This window comes from Silurus aristotelis (assembly GCF_946808225.1).
Source record: "Silurus aristotelis genome assembly, chromosome: 15".
Classification (NCBI taxonomy): Eukaryota; Metazoa; Chordata; class Actinopteri; order Siluriformes; family Siluridae; genus Silurus; species Silurus aristotelis.
Genome location: NC_139588.1, coordinates 11303159 through 11328195, shown reverse-complemented (window position 1 = coordinate 11328195; position 25037 = coordinate 11303159). Strand labels below are relative to the sequence as shown.

The window sequence follows — 25037 nt, the reverse complement described above, 5'->3', positions numbered from 1 at the left end:
GCAAAACAATGTGAGTTGCTTTATATGCAACCTTCACTGTCACCTCCTCACAAAGATAAGCCTCTCTATAAATTCACACACATGTAGAGCACGGGTGTTGTTCATGCCTGTACATAATCTCTATAACTAGTATTCAAATTCTGGCAAACATGAGATTGTAGTGTAGTGCTGCTGTTACTGTTGATAAATAATCGCCCCCAAATAGCTTTTAATTAAATGAGGAAATAGAATCAGGCAATATCATGACCATATATTGCATATAGAAAAAAAAGAGTATGATAGTATGGCAAGTAATGGCTAATAATTACCTAATTAATTGGTTTTTATGAATGTTACTAAACTATTTTAATTATTACAAATAAGGATATCTTAAACATCCAAAGAATATAATAAAATCAAATAAAAACATTTATTCTATGAATAACAAAACCTTCACATAGTATAATAGAACCCACTGTCGTCGTTTTTACATCAATGATTCATTTTTACTCAATCACTGCTGAGCAACCCATAATTGTCATATTACCGAGTGCCGGAGGTTGGCGTGGTTGCCATGGGGAATGGTATGATAATCATTAAGAGACTGGGGGGCACTGTGTGATGACAGCTGGCATGTGATAAAATCCTGCCAAACACACCTGCTCTACATTCACAGCAGGAACGTCACTGACAAAGAGGAACAGAAATCATGTGCATGATGCGTAATAGACAAGCCTATCATTTTATATAACCGGCCAACAGAAAATAAAATGGATAGTGTTGCTGTCTCATGCTCCCTGGTTGGATCTTGAGCTCAGGTTACTTTCTGTAATTTGCATATTCCCCCCTTGTCTGCATGAGTTCTCAGATTTCCTTTCACCTAGGTTATGTGGATTGCTCTCTAGATGCACTAAATTGGTACTTTGGATTAAACTAACATCCAATTTAGTGTGTATTCACGGCATAAGATCCATTGCTGGCCCGAGGTAAGTAGTAGTAGTAGATACTAAAAATGAGTGAGTGAATGAATGAACACTTACAACAAGCCTGTTCAAATGATTCTTTCAACACGGCACTTTCAAGTGCACCAATTTGCTCACTTAGAAGTAACAAAAAAACAAGCACAGTGTTTGAAAGAAAATAGAGCATAATGGTGGTAACTGTAGATGGACAATAGTAAATTTGAAATAGCTTTAATTGGACAGATTTTCAGTCCTATACAGCATGCACATGTGTTTCTCCAGGATAGACAGACAATCTGTCATTGCACAACAACCTTGCACATGGAAATTGAGGAATTAAATTTGCCTGTAGAAGAACCTTAAGAAAATATACATAATACATGTTGAGTTTTTCTGATTTGCCAACTGTGGCAACCAAAGTGTTCAGTAGCACATTGTTCTCTGAAATTAGTTTACTAACACTACCACATTGAAAAGTATAGAATTTACGGTATGCAGCGCTAAGGCACATAATCAACCTCTCATTATCTACCATTTTGAATGTAAATACATTTAAAGAATATATTATAAAGTAGGTTACCCTTCATGTTAACTCTGTCAACCTGATCTAGCTATACATGATTTCATTTAAATTACTTTAAATGTGTGCAGTGCACTAGATTGGCAAGAGTTTTGAACCCAACAATAGCAGATTAATGGTTCTGAGATTTGCACTCCCAAACACTTCACTAAAAATTCCAGTTTTTAAGACCCTTGAGTTTATTTTCACTCCAAACTGTTTCAAAAGCAGTTCTTTAGGCTCAGTGGTGGAATTCACATCCACATCCACAACCCCTAAAGCTGTTCAGCCATTCTGCCCATGTTCTTCAGATTGTGAAAGGTTAGAGAAACACCCACTTAACTGGATCCCCAGAGGGACAACGAGGAAACAAGGAAAGATGAGAATTCTAGATTTTTTGTACAGCAAATCCTGTTTTGGGAGTTTGTGTTGCATGCACGAACACAAGTAATCTAAAGTAATGAAAATAATACACTTTTAGCATCACAAAGCAGTCTCTTGTAAAGCAAGCTGTGGAACTTGTGAGGTTGATCTCACTGGATTTAAATCTATTTAGGTGTTGTTTACTTCGATGGTGCATTTTTCACACAAGCAATCTAAACAATTTTCAGTTCTGAACATAGCCCATTCATTTTTCATACTTTTACAGTCAGGAGAGCTGATTTATCATCGACTGTGAAATGACTGCAGAGATGTGAGGCTTAAAGACAATGGCTGCTAAAAAGCAATGCGGTTTTGGTGCTTACTCCTGTCCGTTTCACTGTCTGACTGACACTACTTGCTTTGCTTGCAAGGTTAGATCGACAAGATGGCTGCCTACATAAGGAGAATGGGAAAGAACGCTGCATCAAGCCTCTGCTAATGGCTTCGGAGAACAGATGTCCTTTTTTGAGTTAAGAGCCCATGGGACCTTTTTTCCCTCTTGGCTTCAGTCTAAAATCGTGTTAGTAATTTCATTACTTTTCCACTAGTGTGCATGTACCCAGCAAAAAATACATTTTAAAGTAAAATTAGTTTTGCTGCTGCCTGTCAGCACATCACACTAATTTTTAAATGATCTCACAAGCACACATGCAGGGATCATGTGATTCTGCAGATAGTGTCATTTTTCTAAATCACAAAAGTCACACAGAACCATAAAGTAGCATCTTATCCCTGGGGTTTTAAAGCTCCTTGCAGCAGTAAAGTAATAATGAGCAGGGTGCTGAGTCAGAGGACTGCTATACTAAGCAAGCACAGGACATGAAGAGAGCTTGAAAAAAATCCAAGGTGCTTTTAACAATAAAATATATTTTGAAGAGTTACAAATAGCCTATGTACATAGTCAAGAATTCATGTACAAAAATATTAATAAAAATTGGACCGTCTTTTTACAGTGGTATAAAAAATGCTTTCAATGCTCAATGCTTTCCAGAACACACACCTCCTGGCTTAAATGGCTCACTGCCCCAGCGACAGCAGTCCATCAAATAAAAGTCTACACAGACAAGGCTGAAACATTGGTCTGCTCTCTCTATTCTGCTGTCATGTTCTCAATGTCAGAAATCATACATCGTTTCTTCCCACTTCACTAAATATGTCTGTGTCTTCCTCAGCCCAGGAATCCTTAAGTATTCCTGTTCAAGGACACACTAAGGGGACTAAAGCAATCTTTATGTTCCTAAGATGCTCAGCGTAGGTCTGAGGTACAATAACCGGTAAGATTCCTTTCAAAAGTGAGCAGTGGAATGAATACTTGGCCACTGTTGAAGCAAAGCACATGTAAAAGCTCTATTATTTACACATACTAAAATCCAAACGCAACCTATAGTAGGCAGTTGACCCATTGTCACATTTAAGGATGATGGATAAAACCAGATGAAACCCATAAGGAGAACATGCACAACATCTCCACAAAGACAGAAACCCGAGTCATACTATATGCCCTGGTTACTTGCTGTTTGACTACCAAATTTTGCTTGATATATGTCACTTTCTATGTCACAAAGAGAGAAGTCACATAAAATCTTAATGAAGCTCAGATCAGAGCTGGTCTACTCCACTGATTTGTCTAGAGGTAGAGTTACAGAGCTGACGTAAGCGAAAAGGACGGGATAATGCTGCTTTTGTTCGGCAATTCACCCGCTGATTGATTTACGATCAGATTAATGAGTGATGCATAACATTAGGATTGTATAAGGATTCATTTCTATTTCTATCTTATTGGAGGAGGAAAATATAGTTTTATTAGTGTTGCAAGTATAACAATTCGAAGTAGGGAAAGAATTCGACATTTTCTCTTCTGACAGCAAAGATGTACATTAAGGTTTAGGACACATTAGTGGGGTTCACAGTTCTACTTCGCAGCATCGGAAGAAGTATGGAGAGGTTTTAGCTTAGTGGTTAATGCATTGGACTTTGGATTTGAAGGTTTTTGAGATCAAATCCCAGCCAAATTCTGGGCCCTTGAACAAGGCCCTTAACCACTATATAATAGCTGCTGAGTTGTATGAATGGGGTAATTGTCAATAGGTCATCAGCAAGATGTTCAGATTTAAAAGCATGCAAAACAACATGTAGGTAAGCCAGGGCAAAACAAGATCCATAGGGTAAAATTTTAAATTAGCAGCATTTGATAAAGAATATCTTGCCAACTATTAGGCATATTGCTTTCGCACTGTGAAAGTGTGAATGTGTGTAGACAAAAATAGGGTTTGCAAGGAACGGTGTATGAAAAAATCATTCAATAAAAATATATAGACTCCTAGCTGGCTACAAAAGTGCATCAACAACCTGTGATAACCTGCCACAGGGGTGATCCTGAGTAGGTCGCAATTAATCCTATAGGAGAGTAACCGTGAATGATTGTGCGCAGATATTCGCATTCACAAACACAACACACGTCATTTGGTGACTTGTGTTTAAACATGCACCAAAGCCATATTCCTTTTTGTGTTTCATTGTTGCCCTCTTGGAGAGGCTGAAGCAGCGTCTCATTCCACCAATTCCCGCCGGCATGCCAGTCTTCTCCAGGGTGAGCTGTCAAGGGAAAAAAAAGGGGGTCACGTGATCATCGCCGGACGCTGGTGCTCAAGCTCCAATAGAGTGAATGGACTCAAATAGCAGCCTATCAGAGCAAAGCTCCGGCGCCGTATAAAACCTGGCAAAGCCGCTTATTTTCTGGAGACCATAATCAACGTCGTTGTGCTTTATTTGTGGACTACAGGAAGAGCTAGTTTCAGTGTTATTTTTTGTCCTCCGAAACGCATAGAATAAAAGGTAAGATGGTTTTTTTTCTCTGTATTGGTGCATCTGATTGCATGTTTCTGTCAACATTAAAGTTATTGTTCATATTCCTAATATGTATATTATATATATATATATATATATATATATATATATATATATATATATATATATATATATATATATATATATATATATATATAAAAAGGCTCCATTGTTGCTGGTATGAATAAAAAATATGTTCCTAGGAAATTTCCTCAATGGCAATTTCACTGATATAATAGTTTATTTTGTTACTGAAGGACATCAATGCAGACGTAGGGTTGTAACACTTTCTGGTCTGAAGAACATCAGCGACGACCTTGCGGTTCCTCTCTGAGATTTCATTCCAAGGTCTGGCTTGTTTTTTTTTTTTTAATTAGGGCTGATATTGCGCAATTTCTCGTGTTGTGCGCAAAAGTCTTTGCATTCATCAGCGTGAGTGATGTTCGTGCGATGGATGGTTTTTGGAGATGCCATGACATCTGACGCGCAAATTCTGAAGGCGACACTGATGATGATGATGATGATGCGGCGCAGCTAAATTGCGGGTCTGAGGGCTGAAATTCCTGCACCGCTGCGGGAAACGGGCGCTTTAATAATGTTACGTCAGAATGAAAGCGGATGAGAAAGGATGAGGAGGAGGAGGGGGGGAGGGAGACTTCGTCCTTGGATGCTCTGGCACACCGTTTGGTCTTAACGTGTGTTGTGGTGGTGTTTTTTTCTCTCGACCCCTCAGCTCTGAGCAGCCATGCCTTTCGGCAACACCCACAACAAGATGAAGATGAACTACACACCCGAGCAGGAGTACCCCGACCTCAGCCAGCACAACAACCATATGGCCAAGGTGCTCACCCCGGAGATATACGCAAACCTGCGGGACAAGGAAACCCCCACTGGCTTCACATTGGATGACGTCATCCAAACCGGGGTGGATAACCCAGGTAAGGTCTATCCGCCTTTTTTTTTTTTTTTTTTTGAAGGTCACATCCTTGGTATGCTCCATTTGCCCAATTCTTCAGTTTGACATCTCTTCATTAGACACTGATCACCTGCTTGAACAGGGTTCGAGTTCAACCTTTTTTTGTAGAGCGCTTTTAACAATGCCCCAAAGCAGCTTCACAGAGATTACGAATATCAAATATCAATGTATAATAGCGAGGCAAAGAGAAACTCCCTGATATGGTATAAGAAAGAAGCCTTCAGATGAACCAGGAAAAGAAACTCATGCCAACCTGTCTGGTGGAACCTTATGTTCATAATTATAATGTCTATTGGAGGAGTCTTCTACTGACTACAGTGTCAGAAGAGGAAATCTGTTTGACCTGACAGTGACGTCGTATCAGCACATTTTCGATTCTCTTGGATCTTGTTCTGTAGCTCAAATGACTAATTTGATGGGAAAAAATGCAGCCATGTTAAGGAAATGTATGGCCATGTAGAGTACATTCAAACCACTAGATCCCCATTAGCGTTTCCCTTCTAAAGTCTTAGCTACTACAATTTCATTTCATAATACTTAACACAGAAGTTTTGTGGATGTACACAGAAATAGTTATGGAATAAATATAGGTTTTCTACAACCATTCCTGTTAGTAGTACCCACAAGAAAACCAATTTTGCTCCCCTACAGCATGGTCTGATCGGACATGACGTGTGATGTTTTCTATCAATCCCCCCCTCCTTCATTCTAGGCCATCCATTCATCATGACTGTGGGCTGTGTTGCTGGTGATGAGGAGACATATGAGGTCTTTAAAGATCTTCTGGACCCAGTCATTGAAGACCGCCATGGAGGCTACAAGCCCACAGACAAGCACAAGACCGACTTGAATCCAGACAACCTTCAGGTATGTGCAGGTTGGGTATGCTCTTGTGTTTAATTTCTTTGGCCTCCTGATATTGGACTGCAAAAGCATTTCATCATTGTTATAGGGTGGAGATGACCTTGATCCAAACTATGTCTTGAGCTCCAGAGTACGAACCGGCAGGAGTGTTCGTGGCTTCTCTCTGCCTCCTCACTGCAGCCGTGGTGAGAGGCGTGGCATTGAAAATCTGGCTGTTGAAGGTTGGTTTCCAAATTTATTTTTGAGCCATTTGTGACCGATTATTTATGTAATCAAACATGAAAAATGGGAGATTTTACTTTAGAACTCTGTTGCGTCACCATACAGGTTTAGGTAGTCTCGATGGTGAATTTAAAGGAAAATACTATGCCCTGAAGAACATGACAGAGGAGGAGCAGCAGCAGCTGATTGATGATCACTTCCTGTTTGACAAGCCAGTTTCTCCATTGCTGTTGGCCTCTGGGATGGGTCGTGACTGGCCCGATGCCAGGGGGATCTGGTAAATGACCTTGTGGTGTTTCCTTGGCATTGAACCAAACTACATCAAAAGAATTTTGTAACAATTGCAAATATTGGTCCCATCTTAATTGTTGCAGTACAGATAATCAATGACCGGCTGAATTGGTTGGAGAGAGCCGTACTTCTGAACACACAAGTCATTGTTTTACTTCCTTTTTCTTTTTAAGGCACAATGATGACAAGACCTTCCTGGTTTGGGTGAATGAGGAAGATCACCTACGTGTCATCTCCATGCAAAAAGGTGGCAACATGAAGGAGGTCTTCACTCGTTTTTGCACAGGGCTCACAAAGGTTAGTGCGACTAACGACTGAAAAACTCGGATTCGAAATGTGGATTATCCTTTCATAAACCGTAAAAAGACGGTGTTGCACGTTTCTTGCAGATTGAATCCCTCTTTAAAGAGAAGGGCCATGAATTCATGTGGAACGAGCACCTGGGCTACATTCTCACCTGCCCTTCTAACCTTGGGACAGGGTTGCGTGGCGGTGTCCATGTTAAACTTCCAAACCTGAGCAAACACGAGAAGTTTGGCGAGATCCTCAAGAAGCTGAGACTCCAGAAACGTGGAACAGGTACAAGATACAGTTTCAGTATGCAACCTGTAGCTGGGCATAGACTAAATATATACTTGAACATGAATTGTTTGTAAATTTGCCCACTGCTTTCATTATGCTAATTTTATTTAAACCAAACATCTGTACTATATAGTTCTCTGGCTACAATCAATCTTGTTCTTCTGTCTAGGTGGAGTAGACACTGCTGCAGTGGGTGGCATCTTTGACATCTCCAATGCTGACCGACTGGGTTTCTCTGAGGTGGAGCTGGTACAGATGGTGGTTGATGGTGTCAAGCTTCTCGTCGAAATGGAGAAGCATTTGGAAGCTGACCAGCCAATTGATGACCTGATGCCTGAGCAGAAGTGAACACTGCTTTATAACCCATCCATAATTCCAAATTGACTCCACCTCCTGCCTTCAGCAGCTCTCCTTCCCTCCAAACCAGTAATATTAACCACATCGAGGAGCTCACTCTGCCCATGATAGTGGCACTAAAGTTAGACGAGTCTTCCATCAGTCCGAAGGATTTTGTACCTCCAGCGTCTCGAAGGATGGCTCTTTAACACCTGAAATAAAGTCTCTTTGGCCCATGGAATTGGTTGTGGTGTCTCTTCCCTGTAGAACCTGAAAAATCAGTCCTCCAGATGAATCCATTGAGCCAAGCATGACTATTTCAAATACAATACTGTAGTACCTCTAAAGGCCCCCAGTGCTTTAAGCATTGTCATCCTATTTTGCATTTGTAGTCCCCCTTTCCCTTCAGACGTTTCACACTAGTATCATTTTCCACTGCAGACAAGATCCGGACTCTGTGCCACTACAAAACAGTGATTAGTGTAATTTAACTGTTATGTCACTGATCAACTAAACCATACTATCTGCTATTAACCAGTCTTACAAATGTATTTAAATGTACCGTATATTGTCCTGGTGAAAATAGATTTCAGAACATAATTCAATAGACACACAAATGACCAATGATTGTCTTGTCTGTTTCCAGTCGAAGCACCTCACATCTTTTTTTTAGTGCACATAGTACTAAAAAAAAAAGAAAATACACAAGTGTAGAAATGTAATGCTATCCTGTGGAATGTTAAGCACTCACTATAACTCATTAAAAAATCTATCACACATAAGGTGATTTATTGATTTGTTTTCTTTTTTGCTAATCAAACTCTTTTACAAGATCGGTAGCGTTATACTGCCCTCTAGTGGCGGACATTAAAACTTTGCCGGTAAATACCTGCATCCCCCACCATTTGTTACAGGTAGTTGTCGACTTACGACCTACGCAACTTACGACCACAATCGCTAGCCGCCTAATCGTGGTCGTAAGTCGACGACTATATGTACTTAAAAAAATTAAAAAAATCAAGTGCTAGGATTTTGGCCATTATAGGGCAAAAAATCCACTAAAGAATAGAAAATGAATTGAAACTTTAGCTTAATGTCTGTTTTTAAGTCTTTTCTAAGTACATTTATTTTTACATCATCTTTAATCCGCATTTAATGAGTAATGATGAGAGGCCAAAAGACCCCGTCGTGACACTTGCTTGATACCTGATATACAAACTGGATTTTTTTGGTTATATTGTCTGACATACACAGTAGTAACCAGTACATATTAAACTGGAGTTCCCTAAACATATAATCCCAAAGCTTCCTCTTATGTTCCTTACTAATGAGTTTTTCTGTTTATTTGCCCAAATCTCCATAATAGTGATTCTGACATGACTGAAGGGTGTTAAACCAAATAAGCTGCAAAAACAAAAAAAGACAGAAAACAACATCTTGTCTTACTGGGATATGTTTATTTGTGCACATGTAGAGAACAGAAGATGCGAGTGTTTGTCTCGGTACGTCATAGAGAAGTCTGCACAGGCAAGTACTGAACACGGCACAAATGATTTCAGAGCTTCATCACAGTATTTACAGATGAACTCTACGTTAAAGCTCATTACAGCCTCAGAGGCAGGAGGTAAAGATCAACCTCGAAACTGGGAGGGAAAATGGAGTGGCACAATGTCATTTAAATAATGGTTTAAAAAAAATAATACGGTGTAAAACGATGTAAATACATATGCTGATTATACCTCTTGATTTGCTCGTGGAGAAAAACTAAAAGATGTTTTCAAGGTCCCTAACCTTGGCCTTTGGGTAAAACGTCATTCTACTAAAATCGTAGCAAAGTTTGTTATTCATTTGTACTGCTGGTTTACTGTCAATGGTACTGCAACACCAGTTTGGTTTCTTGCCCTCACACGCCATCATTCACTCACTCGTAACTCCATTCGTCATCTTTCAAGTAATTCTTGTGTGCTGTGCAGCTCAGAAATCTCAATAGCCCATCTGTGTGCACTGAACTCACACACACTCCTCACTCACAGCTGAGTGGCAGCTGATCATTCATACTAATAACACTGCATCGGACACATACAAAGACCCTCGCTTTAACGTACATATTACAAAGAACCAGATATTTTGCAATTGATTGGCCCGGTGACTGTACATCATACATAAAGGATATGTTCCTTTTTTTATATAACCCATGTAACTGTTTTATTTTTTGGTCTCTTTTCACTTTCATTGCTCGATCACTACGATTCGTTCGCTCGGACTGCATTCTTTTGTTCCTAATCCATATGAATGCGGTGTAAACTACACAATCCTAACAAATCCTATCTTCACTCTAAAGATTCCCATGTTGAATGAAAGCTTTGGAAGCAAAAGCAGCCATGCTCTGACGGAGCCGTGTGTCAGCATACTGTCAATAAAATAATAGCATTGAAAAGCTTCAGATAGCGAGCGACACAAGCTGAAACAAGGATTAAAAAAACAAAAGCTATAAACCCAAGTGAGTAGTGCTTCGATAGAGGTGGAAGAATGTGTAGAATATGATACGTAGAGAAACCAAGTCTTACAGGCTGGAGGGAAGTGAGGAGGAGATGCTAGATACTGGAGTAATGGGGCAGACTTTAGGACCTGAGGCATTTTGTTTAACCTGTATATGTGTGTGTGTGTGTGTGTGTGGTGCCCCTAATTAAGAAGGCATGGTTTAGCAGCTTTAACCTTGTAAGAACTAGATCAGCAAAGATTGGGGGGATAAATAGTGGAGGTCCTACACCCACAGACATCAGTCCAGTCATTTGGATGGGGAAAGGGGTAGCCAGCTATGCCAGGGACCTCTGACGTGGTTTAATTCTAGGGTACAACTGCAGAGAGAAACACAGATAAAAGCTTTAAAACATGGAATTGCAAACTGCGTCTGTAACAAATACTCAATAAATTATCATATCCATATTCACAATAAACAAAACTGTTCCTCAGTAGGCTAAGACAATTTACAGATCATTAACAATCACACAATCTAAACATACATTTCTGCAGGTTTTACAACATTTACACTGAAAGCTGGTTTAAAACATGTTCAGAGAGAAAACCTTGCGTACCCCGAGCAGGTTACGAGGTACATAGCCTTCCTTGTCATTAAGTTTGGCCCACCACCACTCTGTCTCAGTGTCATCTTTCCTGCGCAGGATAGTGATGGCATCTCCCTCCTGGAACGGCAGCTCGTCTGCACTTTGAGCCTCATAGTCCCACAGAGCGTACACAACTCCTTTATTCATCACTCCCAGCTTCTCCTGCACACCTGCACACATGAATCGAATCAGATTAGCGAACGCTCCACAAGAACGTTCAGTCTGTCTAAAAAAAAAAAAATACGGTGTGGAACCGTAGCTGAAGTTGCTGAACAGACTTTTGCAGAAAAGTTTATTTGTAAGATGTGCCCTAAGCACATGCAACAAATGTCAGGTGCAATTACTACTTAACAATAAACAGATCTCTTATATTCTCACTAAACATCTTTATTCCCAATATTTATACCAATCCTAGCAGACAGAGCACAAAGCAGGATTTTATGATAAATGCACTTTACTGACATAAAAACCAAACCATCAAATCAATAAACTGAGTATTTATTACTAACTGAGTAAAAAGTGAAGTCACAGGACAGCTGAGTGTGTTGAGCAACTCCTCTTCCACATATATAATGCCTATGATTGGCTAGAGTCAATGTGATTGACAGGGAAGAGTGTAATGCCATTCCTTGAATAGAGTGAATGTAAGTACATGTGGACTGGAAAAAATCTGAATATCCTCAGTTACTCATATTTCATGAAAATCACCAATACCGAGTCCAATGCTGTCGTACCCTTTACGGCGATTATGGATTAACCATTCCTGGGACCTTGAAATACAAATACTTGCTATAAAGAGAGAGGGAATGGGAAGGTAGAAGGAATTTACCATAAAGGAACTGTGAGCACTGGATATAACCCTCCTCCATCTCCTCGCACTTGTCTGCCGCTGTTTCCACATCACTTATGGTGCTGGCGAAGATCGCGGCGCCGGACTCCACCAGCACCTTGCAGAGGTGAACACTGTTGCAGGAGGCGGCACAGTGCAGGGGCGTCCTAATCAAACACACACATTTACATGATCTCTTACAAAATTTGGAACTTTAAATGACATTAGAAGATATGGAATACAGAAAAATATCGATATTATGAATATATTTCTAATGGCTCAGTAGAGAGCATTTACAGCGATCATGCCCCTTTAAGGAGGCCTTTAATCATCATGCACTCAGATAGGTGCTTGGATTAAATGCAGTATGTAAAGAAATCTGAAGTTAACTCACCAGCCGTCACTATCTGCCGCGTTGACGTTGACTCCGAAGTCAAGGAGGAACTTGACAATGTGGTGGTGACCGGCACACACTGAGTTGTGTAATGGCGTGATGCCCTCATCGTTCGGGGTGCTGGGGTTCTCCACCTGTCAACAATCCATCATTAAATTTAACATTTAGGACTGAGCTGTCAAAAGAGAACAAGACCTGTGCCAAAAGGTCGCAAACATATTGCAGCAAGTGTTTTAAACTTTTGAAAGCAACGCTAACTGATTGTGACAGTAAGGCATTTGAAAATGTACCTCATAGATGATCCGCTGCACCAAATCAAACTCGCCCTCGAGTGAGGCATCCAGCAGCAGGGCCAGTGGATTGAACTTCACCCTGAAGCCATGGCCTGTCCTTTCTGAGTCAGGTTTCTTCAGGTTAGTGCGCTTCTCCTAAAGAGATTTTTAATATATATAAAAAATTTAAATATAAAATAGTATAAAACCATATACACTAAAAATAACATGAGACCCATTTGTTGAGACATCTGAGACCTTAAAGACCAAAGTGAAGTGTAGGTGTAGCTAAGACTGGGCTTAGCTGTGCATCTTCATACCAAAATATAAAAAAAGCAAACAACTGCTAACAGGCAACCTTTTAGTTGTGTAGAAAAATGTACACAAATCTAATGGCCTAGTTACCATTAGATTTGTGTACAAGTTTCTACACAACTAATATCATAACTCTTGGCTAATTGTCATACTCAAATGGTTTGGTGTCTAGAAAGAAGTGCATAAGATTTAAATTTATTTTACTATTTGAATGTTTATACATGCAAGATGCAAGAAACTCGCTCTGTTTACTAGAAAATACTTTACGGCGCCCCCAGGGTTAATGCCACTTCTGAAACATATGTCCTGGAGACTCACCATAGCTTGAGTGACTGGTGAGCTTCCAGCCTCCTGTGGGGAGCTAGCTTCAGGAACAGGGCTAGGTAAAGTGGGTGCGGGTCCTGCTGGGATGTTATTGTTGTCGTCTTCGGACTCCTCTGCTGCTGCTGGAACTGCTGTTTTACTGGCTGGCTGCACCGGCTGGTTATCATTGGCATCACTCTGGGGTACGTCTTGCGAGGGCACGTCCACTGTACACACGAGAGTCAAAGCTGGCGCTGCTGAAGACGCGTTCCCATTATCTGCATCGGACAGTGTCTCCCCCACAGTTGGTCCTGTAGGCTGGTAGAAGGGAGTGACTCCAATGCTTCCTCCCACTCCTCCAATGCCTCCTTCGATTCCACCAGCCAACGTGTTAAAACGCTGGTAGAGGAGCTTCTGGATGTTCGGCCCACTGGGTCCCTCAGGCTCTGTGATGGAGCTGCGCTTCTTTAGCGGCCTTGGAGCATTGGCCAGCTTCCTGCGCAGGACCTCAAGCTCGGCATCACTCTGGAAACGCATGGGTGAGTGCACCATGGGTGTAAGCTTGGTCGGACTGAGCGGGCGAGGAATGTGGTCCACACTGGGTGCAGTGGATTCTGGGAAACCTGCTGTCTGGCCTTCAATTTCTAGATCATTGTCTACCACATCGCCTACAGTGCCTGGTAGCATAGGGAAAGACCCAGAGCCCGGGAATGGAAGGGGAGAGGTGGGAGTAGAGCTTGATGGCAGGACCGGCTTTCCATACACTGCAGACAGAGTTTCCACAGTTAAAATGTAAGTGCATACATCAGACCTTCAGGTAAAAATGCCAAGATCTGTCAAATAGCTAAATTTACTAAAAATAAATAACTAAAATTCCTACCTGCTTTGACAGAAGACTTGCCAAGAGGGAAATTCTTGGGAATCCCCTGCTGTAGATACATGTGATAAATTGAGCTTGAGTTCATAGTGGCTGGACCTTTTCTAGGTGACTGTGGTCTAGAACCCCTGTCTGGGATAAATGGGCGCACTGCCACAGCCAGTGGGGGGTCAGACCGCTCTCCTGGTGGGAAAAGCGGAGAGGTGGGCTGGAACGTGGGACTGGGAGGGACTGAGATGCGCTGCTGGATTTGCTGTGAAGAGGAGCCCATGGAGGAGCCACCACGCAGCCAGGAAGTTGGAGGTGGAGCATTGGGGTTAGGGAGGTTGTTCAAGTGGGTTGGGACAGGACATAGTGGCATATCCTTACGCCGGTCCAGCGAGGCAGTGGAGCCAGAATTGAGAGACGAAAGTGTGTGAGCTCTGGTGTGAGTCCCGTATGGAGGAGGCTGGGGCTTAGAGGGAGGGGGTGGAGCTGGGCCGGGTTTACTCATGTCCTGAACCCGCAAAAAAGAAAAATGTGAAAAATAAAATTGTCTTAGTTGTTGTCTATATATAAACATTGTAGACAAAGCAAAAACAATCAAGTGTTACATGAGAAAAGGGTAAACAAAAATCCCAGTGTTTTTCAGTCCGACTGCAACCTCACTTGGGATAACTACTTTACAGAGAGCTTGTGTTTTAAAAAGAAACAACAACAACAACAAAACAAAAAAAACATTAGAACTGATCTGAACAGACAAAAAATAAATAATCTGTTTATCTTAAAAGAGCATGGGCTGCTGTTTTAAATCAGTGCTACAGTCATGGATCTTAATCATTCGTTGATCTGACTGCTGTTAGCATTTTATTATAGATAAGTTTTAAGTAAATGTTGTTTATTCTCAGTAGAGGTAAATATGATTACATTCTCCTCAATGATAACTGCCCATAAAAGAGATGACAGGTGGGCAGAGATCAGGTAAACAAGCATAAATATTCCTTTAATAGAGACAGATGAATTGACTTAAGAAGTCAAACCTTGTCTGACGGGGTGCCAGCAGGGGACGCTGTTTTGCTGGGAATGTCTCCTACTGATTCTTTCCAGTCTGGAGGCTTCAGAGATGCACTGCCCTTGGTGAGGGTGGGCCATCCTGCATCATTAGCTTCAAACACAGAAGAGAAAAACAGCATAAGAATAAAAATGTGGCGTCGCCTCACTTATTAGTGCTGCTATTATTCTATGTACCAGTACGTAGTCATGGTAAATTAGTTGAAAATGCAAGTGGAGGTGATTGCATTTGATAATAAGCTTTATATGGTAGTAGAGCTTACATGGCAGTGTGTATAAGCAAACCAATAAGAATTTGAAAAAGATATTTTTAAAGTCAAGCAATCGGTCACTTGACAGACGAACAATCTTTACTGCCTTGAAATAAAGAAATATATCAAATAGATTAAAAAAAAGCAGAAGTCTGAAATACAATCTTATTACAGTTCTCAATCTGTCTCCAAGGCATAAAATATACTGCAGTCCAAATGCTCTTGAAGACACTATCAAATATTTTCACTTGTATCTAATTCTTTTTTCTGCCATGTTTTGTTTGTGTGTGTCATGTACATGTTATGAATATTACATCAAAGCTTTTGTAGTGCTAAACCGAGTTTAGTGGTTTATTGATCAGGTGGTATAGAGGACCCTGTGAACCTTATCGGCGTAGAGTTTCACACAAGCAAGGGACGCACACACAAATACACCCACACACAAGCCGTGGACGTCACAGACATTTCATGGGCACATACAGCCACCACACAATCACACACAGGATCAGCAGTGCGCTTTATGGCAAATCCGCCACGTTTGATGCGCCTTTTCACAAAGATAAAACTTCATCTCATGCACTGGAACTAGCCAGCAAGCAAACAAATACAGCCATTGTGTTTAGCCTCTATCATTTGATATTTAAGAATGGTTTGCTGTATGCAAAAAAAGCTAAAGAAATGGAATGAGTGCTCTCCGTTTTCTGTGGTAATCGGGCTATAGCTGTGCTTGTGACAGCGATTTACATTGGAACTGTAATGAAAACCTGGTCATTACAGCATTTATAATTTGTCCTGGTTAAATAAAATAAAAAGTCTCATTGGTATTAAAGAATATTGCGATCCTGTCCAGTACTCTGGATAAGGTTCAGAGGCCAGCCCTCCAGCTCTCCTTCAGCCACCTTCCCACTCACAAGAGACTCCGTCTGACCCCTCTGTGGAGCAGGAGGTGCCAGAGACCCCGGGGCCCGGGCCAGACTCCGGAGGAGACGGAGAGAACGGGTCCACAATGATGTCTAAATCAGAGACCTTCCACGGGCCAGGTGGCTTTCTCACGCCATCTGATCAACCCCCCAAGCGCACACACACAAAGTCCAACAGCAAGGGACAGACAGGTAGAGCAAAGAAAGGAGAAAGAGACACACACAGAAACATCAGGTGCACAATAGAGAATACATAAGAAGTTATAGAAGAAAAGAAAGTAGGAAAGAAATGGAACAGTAACTGATGTGTGAAAAGACACAGAGAACGGAGGAATGAGACATGTCATGGTCTACAGGTTTACTGACTTAATTATATGTAGTCTCCCTCCATTTCTTGCTTAAGATACCTAATCTGGATAGCGGGAGTATCACAAATATATAATATAATCAAATGCACGTCTTTTCTTAATGGAATTACTTGCATTTTTGAGTTATACAATCATTTACATCAGTGGTCCCCAAACCCCGGGCCGCAGACTGGCACCGGTCCGTGGGTCAATTGGTACCGGGCCGCACAGAAAGAATACATAACTTACATTATTTCCGTTTTATTTATTATCTGATTCTGAACGATGTTTTGTTTTGGAAAATTACTGGATTCTCTCCACATCTGTCTATGACTCACTCTTGATGCATGTCATGATGCCTCGGTCACATGTCCTACCTCCGTCCACTACTTCCTTAAAGGGGCTGCTCCGGCCGCTAACACATAATACATTACCGCTAAATTCAAACCCCCAAGCTAGCAAAAGGAACAAAAAACAAAACAGTAGATTCAATAAAAGTTTTCATGCCGGTCGTATCATTTTATTTTGTTGTATTTATATCCGGGAAAAATATTGTCTGACATTAAACCGGTCCGTGGCGCAAAAAAGGTTGGGGACCACTAGTTTACATGGTCTATAAGGCCAGATACAAAATGACAGGAAAAACAGAAATCATTTGTTGAGATACAAAGAAACATCCCCAAATACATGGACTCAGTTTGAGATAGTAGAACAAGGTTATGTAATGACTGACCTGATTTGGATCGAGCATGGTTGGCTGGAGTGTTCATACCCAGTGCCTGTGGTTTAAGAGGTTCTGGTGGAACCATGTAGTTGTTCTCTGTGCGTGATGGCACTGGGACTTGGATATAGGGCCCTACAGCTGCCACACGACCTGTAGTGCCTGCATTTGGCTGAGGTGATGGAGGTCCACTTGCATTGTTCAGCTGTACAGAATGACAGGCAAAATATAGAGATTGAGGAAGAATAGGGAATTTTGAAAAAGAAATTACAATCCCAAATCAGTATATGAGCCAATCAAAAAAAAAAAAAAAAGCACAATAGTGAAAAAACACACATTGATTTCTATCTTTTTTTGCATTCCAGCTGTGTCCGAACTGACTTTTAGTGCATGCTTATGTCTGTGTGCGAGGTGAACCCCTAGCCTTACAGGCAAGTTTTCTTTTTGACGTGCCTCAGCTTTTTTCTTATAGAGACGTTCACGGAGCTCGCCGATGCGCTTGTCCATTAGCGTCACCTCCATATTGCGCTTGTTCAACAGCTCTTTCTGCTGCTGCAGTTTACTGTTCTGCTCTTGGTTCAGCTTGTTACGGATCTGAAATGTACACACAATTAAACATCTGTTAACTGTGCAGACCACGACAAATACAAGAGAAAAGCCTCATAATCGGACATGGCACCAAAAAACAGTAACGTATCCTAAAATTGTTTGGCTTGTACAACTCTTAATGTTGGTGCATGTGCAAACCTGTAGCTCTTGGTAAAGCTTGCGGAGCTCCAGTGCAGCAGTGCCGGTGACATGACCCCCGAGACCCTGCAGGCCATTGAGTCTGCCTCTGCGCAACTCCTCCAGCTGCTGACTCAGCTGGTCTACCCTGAGCACGGCTGCCTGAAGCTCTGCCTGCTTCTCCTGGAACAGTCCGCTGATGTGCTCGATCTCGGCAGCTACCAAGATGAAACGCAAAATCCACATAAACACGCATACGAACAAACTTTTGCTCTGCACTCGATTTCAGCGGCTAATAACTTCTTGCACATTTCTTACATGCCAATGATGTTCTATTTTGTACCAGTTGCTAGGTTACAGAATCCAGGGTCCAAAATTATGCAGCAAAGACAAGACAACTGAAATGTTCTTCATTAGACCTTCCTAGAGACTGTCACATGTGATTAGGGATGAAGATAATTTAATAAACTAAGTGATTTAATACAGTCAACTGACACAAATAATACACTTAGCTGAAAGGGGAGCAGGGAAAAGTAATTAAACCGCATAGAAGATTTGATTATGATATTTGCTGATCACTTATCCCTAGATCAGCAAAGATGTGTCTTAACATTGAAAATGTTTTACAATCTACTCATTCTGCTTACGCTTGTTCTTTTAAACTCTGCCTGGGTCGCGTTAGTGAGAAGAAAATGTGCAAGATTAGACATCATGGATCTACAGTAGGCATTAAAAAAAACATCCAATGCATATTCAGGTCACAAATCAAAAGAATACAGAATATAGAAACTTTTGTCATATCTACTGGCATCCCCTGATGTCTATCTAAATATCTATCTAAATATACTTGATTCTTTTCTGCGAGAAAAAAAAAAAGCGCTTTTGATGAAAATACATACACAGGTTGCCATTGACGACTTTGCTGTAATCAACTTGGCCCCTCATGGCATGAATCTTTTTGAGTTTGGCTTCTTGGCTTTCCACTCTTTCTTTCAGCCTCTGCAGCTTCTCTGTCTCGGATACGGCCTGTTGCTGCCTCCGCTCCTGCTGCTTCAGATACCGCAGGCGCTGCTCCTACACAAACACGACAAACAGGTCAGCTTTAGTCATTTAAAGAGACACTGGGCTCTCATTTTACATTACATGGATGACTTCATTCACATGGTTAAATGCTCAAATCTGGTCTGAAGGTGTGTACCCTTTTTCTGTACAACAGCGCAGGTATTTCTGATTATAACGAAAGTGTTTAATACTAATGTGCCCGCACTACCAGAGGCTGGTAACTATAGTGTATTTACATTACATTTGCATTCAAGCCCTAATCCAGAGCGACTTACAGTTATCTCATTTATACAGCTGAGCAATTGATGGTTAAGGGTCTAAGTGGTGCTGGGATTTAAACCCCTGACCTTCTGATTAGAAGTCCCAAATCTTATCTACTGATCTACCACTTTCTTTATATTGTAATAGTGTAGGTCAGAATAGGAATCGAGGGACAAACTGCACTTATTTCTAACTGTTATTAAATCATTGTGGCATGAGCAGAATAACACCCTCTAGAAATAAACACATTGGTGGGAGATTGAGGGGGTGATTAGTAGTGGCCCTCCGCTTGAGAATTGTGCCACATCGCAGAGAGTGACAGCTAAATATAGCACAGGCAGTGGTGGCCTTCTAGTGTCTGCCAGCATGCTATCTTCAGAGCCCTTCTACCAACAGACTACATCCGAAGCTTTATTATCCCTCTCTGGAAAACAGTTACTCTCAAACTGCAGCTGCTTCAACAACGGATCGGAAACTGACTCTGCTTTTATCTTCTGAGAAATTCAACTAGAAGAAAACTGAATGTCACTCTTCAAGCAGCACTGGGTTCCACTCTCGTGTCTTTGCTCCGCATGAGTACACACGATCCTTAGAAGCTATTTGGCTTGAGCCAGTGAGAAATTCCTTCTGTTGGATACTGGGCATTACTGACCATGTTTGCTGTTGCATTACTGGCATTGTGTGGTCTCGGATTGGTCTCCTGTGCTATTCTGCAGTTTTGGTTTTTTTTTGCCACTAACCATCACCGCAGCAGTAAACAGAGATGAGCTCATCACCTCTGCACTCGCTGTTGTCAACAACCACTAAGAGGGGTAATGAAATCCTGCAGATGAGCTCACATACTCAAAATACATTCCCTATACAAAAGCTTTCTTCTGTTCAAGCTCCACCTGAAGTAGAGGATAATCACTTTGAGAATACCAGATAAACTGCTAATTATAGAGTAGAAAGACCCCCAAATCAGTGAAAGTCTACCTATGCAAGTCTAATAAACCAGAACCAGATCCCACTTCAGCTAAGCTCCACTGTAAATCGAACCACATGGTATATAGTAATGCCTGAAATCACAAGTCAAATCCTGAAAAACATCATAATTTTGCCTTAAACATTGTTCAAAAAAGCACTGAATCCACGGCTCTGTATACGACATGCAGCGTCCACGACTCATCTCCGGATTAAAGCTCACAACCCACAGAGATTCAAAGAAGAGGGGGTTACCTTAGCGACAAGAATCTGCTGTTGGGCCTCGATCTGCTGCTGTTGCCGTGTAGCCATCTCCTGCAACTCAGAGAGAGTGAGCTCCACGCGAGGGTTTGCCACCTGCAGAGAGGGAGGGACAAGGGGCAGAGATGGAGGAGGAGAAACAGATGAGGGCGGTGGGACAGGAGAGGTCAGTTAGCAGGTCAGTTTTGATAGAAAGCGAAACAAAAGCACTCCATTAAGTAGATGAGTAGTACGCACTAATCATAGAAGTACGAACAGCCACACTTAGTGACCAAACGCAATAACAGCCAATCGTGTGATTGAAAACGCCTTGTTTAGTCCTTGTTTAGGAGGGGGGCTGGGAAGAAACAGACCAAATGATGTACTACGCAGAGTGAGAGGAAGGAAGAAACGGGAAGAGTGCTCTCAGCATTGCTTAGTGAACTGAGAACAGGGTGTGAAGTGACCTACGGATGTGAAAACCTGAAGGGCCACAGCATTTCTCCATCTTATTTAACAGTCCTCTATCAACTCATCAGTTGAGTACTTTATGCAGCGGGTTTGAGGAAACAAATCATATACATCTGGAAATCTGTGGCACAGTTTTGATGCCAATGAAGACTGAGCCCACGTGGGAGAGAAATAGCTCTGTGTTCATGTGACTCACAGCAAACTGGTCTGTTTGAGAAGACACAGAACAGGCCTCACTAATCTGTCACCTGGCATTCTGACTGATAAGAGTGAGGCGTCTATCACGCTGCCTGTTGCCATGCTGTCGTCATGGCAGCAGAGCAGAACTGCCATGCAGAAAAGATACAAAAAAAACAAAACCATAATGCGCAGAGCACAAAATTGCCACCATAGACTATGATTTATGCTGAGGTAGCAGTCTCTGCTTTACACACACGAAATTGTTGCAAAAGCATTTCCAACAACAAAAAGGTATCAGGCAGAGGAGGGAAGTAACGAAGTACCAATACTTTGTTACTGTACTTAAGTAGATTTTTCTGGTATCAATACTTTATACTATTTATTTTTCGGACAACTTTTTACTTTCGCTCATTACGTTTTATTACTTCTTATTGCACCGTTTTCTCCCCACCAACCCATTTCTTGTCATTGCGTGGCTTTTTTAATCCACCACTGGTACATCATTTCCCGGCTCTCACACACCACAGGTGCAGGTTAGTTTAAGAACATAACATTGAGCAGGCAGAAGGCAATGAGAAGTTTGGGGTTAATGTGGATGAGACAGAGGGAGTCAGTGATGTAAGCATGACTGAGAACAGAAACATTCCTGATCACCTGATCATCATCTTTTCTCTGCTTGTGTTCTATATGGTGGATCTTCAGCCTGAATACATTCATTAGATTAAAACATTTTAATATAGTACTAAAACATTTACCAGAGTCTTTTAACTTCTGGTTAAGTGAATGATGTGTGTACTTTTCCCATCTCTGGTATCAAGGTCTGATAGATGTTTACTTTAGCTGCCATATAAAGAAGTTGGGGAAAACATGCAAAAAAACCCCTACTTTCTTCATGGATAGTTACAATAAAAATCTGTATCAGGATCTTGTTTTCTGACAGACACAGTCGGCAATGCACACCCAAATACAGTGCCAGTAAATTCCTCGAATAAATTTCCCTTTATCTTCTATCCTTTTGTTTGCCATTCAACAAGCTCATTTTACAGCTACTTTGATCCTGTTAGACCTGCATGCTGGCCTGGCCTTTACAATAACTCTCCTTAAAGTCCTTTTTTCATTGAACATACACAGAGTATTTAAATCATTTCCTAAAAAGCAATCACAGCTTCCTCATGGGACTTTCCTAACTGGAACTGACAAGTGAATTCGATCACGCATACTTCAGCTAATCAGAAGCAGAATGGGAAGTCTGGTCACTCAGATTATTTAGATTATGTTATGGGTGCATGGAATCATGTACATTTCTCAGTTCAAGTGACACTGTTTTAGCTACAAAAATAAAAGCCGAGTGCAATAAGTCAGATGTGACATTCAACTGAACCGTTTAGATTTCAGTGGTCTTTCAACATCAACTCTGAGCCACATTGTATGAGACGATCCCAATAAATAACATTATAACAAAATCAAATACAGACCATTTAATAACGTATTCTCTAAGCCAGACTATACATAAAACAATCTAATTTAATAAAAAATAAATAAATAATAATAATAATGTTCTCCTCTGTAGCATCTGTAATCATTATTACAATACCAGAACTTGGCTGTCTTTGGGCCAGGTGGGCCAGTAGTGCATCTCACCTCACACCATATAGATAAATCTGACATATTTCCATGAGAGTCAGAGAGTATGAATGTGTAGACTGTAATCAAAATGGTTCGACCTCAAATAAAACCATTAAAATTGTTACATACATTGAAAGGGTACACATTTACGCCTAAAAGACCTTTATTATATAGTCGCTGTTACATTGGAAGGTTTCCCTCAGTTCCAAGACAAACCTGAAGGAAAACTACATGTAGTGGAAGAAGGACAGTGTTTGTTGATGTTGGAAAGAGCGGGGCTTTGCGTCAGATCCGCTTTGCCTTTAGTTATACGCTCTTTGAAGTTATCAGCTCATAACCAAATTTCACCTCACATAATTTACAGAGAAAGAAAAGCAATACTGTACTTGGTTCTTCTCTCTGCTTGCTTTTTTATGTTACAACTGTTCAGGTTTATTTTGTTTTAATTCTCCAGCCCTGTCTCTAAACTAGACAGAACATACATTTAAAATCAAAAACAATGCCTTTACGGTGCCTATATTACTTTTTTTTACTGTAACGAACAAGGCTTGGGGATTATCTAGAAATTCTAATGACAGAAAAAAACAGAAGTGGAGGTTCCTGTTAGACATTTCCTGTCACTTTTTGGGACTTTACACCTGCTTATGTAACATGCAGCCATGTGAACATAATTGCATTAATCCATCAGCATAAAACTCCCACACGAGAGTAAGCGGTGCAGCATCACCGGGGCACCTACAGCGCGGGAACAAATGTATTCTCGGCTAAAATAATAATAATAGTCTGATCTAGTCAGGTTATCTCAGTTCATTGGAATGACTGAGCCATGTATATATATTTATGACTGTATAATTTCTGTGTTCGTAACAATATAGCAGACATGAACAATATACAAGATAGTCTACTAATAACAAACCTAACACCTGGAAGAAAAAAAAAAAAAACACCCAAAAGCCTTCATTTAAAGCTTTGTGCACAGTGTGGGATAGGATTTTGAAATATTGAAGGTAAGCACTTAATCACTGCATTTACAAACAAGGAAACAATACAAAACAGATTCTACACTATTATTTTCTACAAAAGTCTCCAGTCAGTAGAGCGTTCACATACATGTTATGTAATGCTGCTGTTAAGAAGCTCAAGCGCGTTACCTGAAGAGTGTTCCCCCATGTTATTTTACACGAGCACACTTTTATTCTACCGCATTGTCCCGAGTCGGTAAATTCCCGCACCGTCTCCACGTGTTTAAACTCCATCGTGTAATCTTCTCTGAAAGTGTCCGAAACGCGGGTTTAGAGCCTGCAGGCTGAGAGGAGCGGACACTGCGTGCTCCCGCTTTCACACTCGGAGACAATCGATGATTACGTCCCAAATCGCTGAGCAACCCACAGAGCGTCGTGCTGTAGAACACGCTGGCTGTAACTGACGATCTCCTGAGCAGAGAACGGCATCAGCAGCACACATCACTGAATAGTACACTGAACCTGAGGGCGTGAGAACAAATCAACTCCACATCAAACCTACAGTCGTTTTAAATCAGTGTGACGGACTAAACCTTTCAGATTTACACCATCGATGCCCACAGGGGTTTTGTTGTTGTTGTTGTTTTTATTGTTTTAGTATACACCTGATCCACATGCAGAGTATGTTTATGAATTTACGGTTGTTCGACCGCTGTTTTACTTAAATGGGAAACGCAATTCTGTAATGACATGAAATGATTATTAAACAGGATAAAAATCTAAATGCATATTCTGGTTTAAAGCCATGACCTCAGGGCAAATACAGATTACAGATGTGCACACGTCACCATTAAATCCATATGTGTTTGTTGAACATCCCATTCCAGATTTAGTCCTTTTTTGCTTTTAAAATAACCTCGACTCAAGATTTTGGAGTGTAACTTTTAGGGCTGTAGCTTTCGATTATTTTAGTAAACGAGTATTCTAACGATTATTCCATCTATTAATCAGATAAAAAAAAGTCTGGAAAATTTCTGTCATTTCTTTGCCATGAATCTTCTCCTCAGCCCTCGCTCTTTTCTCCTTATCCCTCCATTTTTA

The 25037-nt window shown here is 41.0% G+C and overlaps 2 protein-coding genes across 13 annotated transcripts in view; one reads left to right on the top strand and one right to left on the bottom strand.

Annotated features, from left to right (window-relative positions):
- The first annotated feature begins 4560 nt into the window (after nucleotides 1–4560).
- ckbb (creatine kinase, brain b) lies at nucleotides 4561–8820 on the top strand. Its single transcript, XM_083563456.1, has 8 exons — nucleotides 4561–4758; nucleotides 5504–5708; nucleotides 6459–6613; nucleotides 6699–6831; nucleotides 6938–7109; nucleotides 7297–7420; nucleotides 7513–7702; nucleotides 7875–8820. Exons 2-8 carry the CDS (start codon nucleotides 5516–5518, stop codon nucleotides 8051–8053), a joined length of 1146 nt encoding a protein of 381 aa, XP_083419582.1. The 5' UTR covers nucleotides 4561–4758; nucleotides 5504–5515; the 3' UTR covers nucleotides 8054–8820.
- Nucleotides 8821–9478: 658 nt separating this feature from the next.
- Nucleotides 9479–25037, bottom strand: part of ppp1r13bb (protein phosphatase 1, regulatory subunit 13Bb) — a 41940-nt gene continuing 26381 nt past the window's right edge. For 4 of the 12 annotated variants that reach the window (XM_083561926.1, XM_083561922.1, XM_083561933.1 and 1 more), the window contains 14 exons: nucleotides 20713–20814; nucleotides 19071–19245; nucleotides 18193–18389; nucleotides 17875–18039; nucleotides 17458–17650; nucleotides 16369–16515; nucleotides 15176–15300; nucleotides 14160–14652; nucleotides 13295–14043; nucleotides 12680–12817; nucleotides 12390–12523; nucleotides 11996–12162; nucleotides 11137–11336; nucleotides 9479–10899 (listed from right to left, as the gene is read on the bottom strand). In XM_083561926.1, the coding sequence (XP_083418052.1) occupies nucleotides 10858–10899; nucleotides 11137–11336; nucleotides 11996–12162; nucleotides 12390–12523; nucleotides 12680–12817; nucleotides 13295–14043; nucleotides 14160–14652; nucleotides 15176–15300; nucleotides 16369–16515; nucleotides 17458–17650; nucleotides 17875–18039; nucleotides 18193–18389; nucleotides 19071–19245; nucleotides 20713–20814 (3027 nt within the window). In that variant the 3' untranslated portion in view covers nucleotides 9479–10857. Of the gene's footprint in view, nucleotides 10900–11136; nucleotides 11337–11995; nucleotides 12163–12389; nucleotides 12524–12679; nucleotides 12818–13294; nucleotides 14044–14159; nucleotides 14653–15175; nucleotides 15301–16368; nucleotides 16516–17457; nucleotides 17651–17874; nucleotides 18040–18192; nucleotides 18390–19070; nucleotides 19246–20712; nucleotides 20815–24125; nucleotides 24835–25037 lie in introns of those variants that run through there. The other 8 variants (XM_083561928.1, XM_083561925.1, XM_083561931.1 and 5 more) reach the window with 7 other exon arrangements.

Coding starts and splice junctions, on each gene's coding strand:
- ckbb (XM_083563456.1), top strand. CDS start 5,516: ATGCCTTTCGGCAACACCCACAACAAGATGAAGATGAACTACACACCC. Junction 5,709..6,458: donor AACCGGGGTGGATAACCCAG/GTAAGGTCTATC, acceptor CCTTCATTCTAG/GCCATCCATTCATCATGACT. Junction 7,421..7,512: donor TTTGCACAGGGCTCACAAAG/GTTAGTGCGACT, acceptor CGTTTCTTGCAG/ATTGAATCCCTCTTTAAAGA.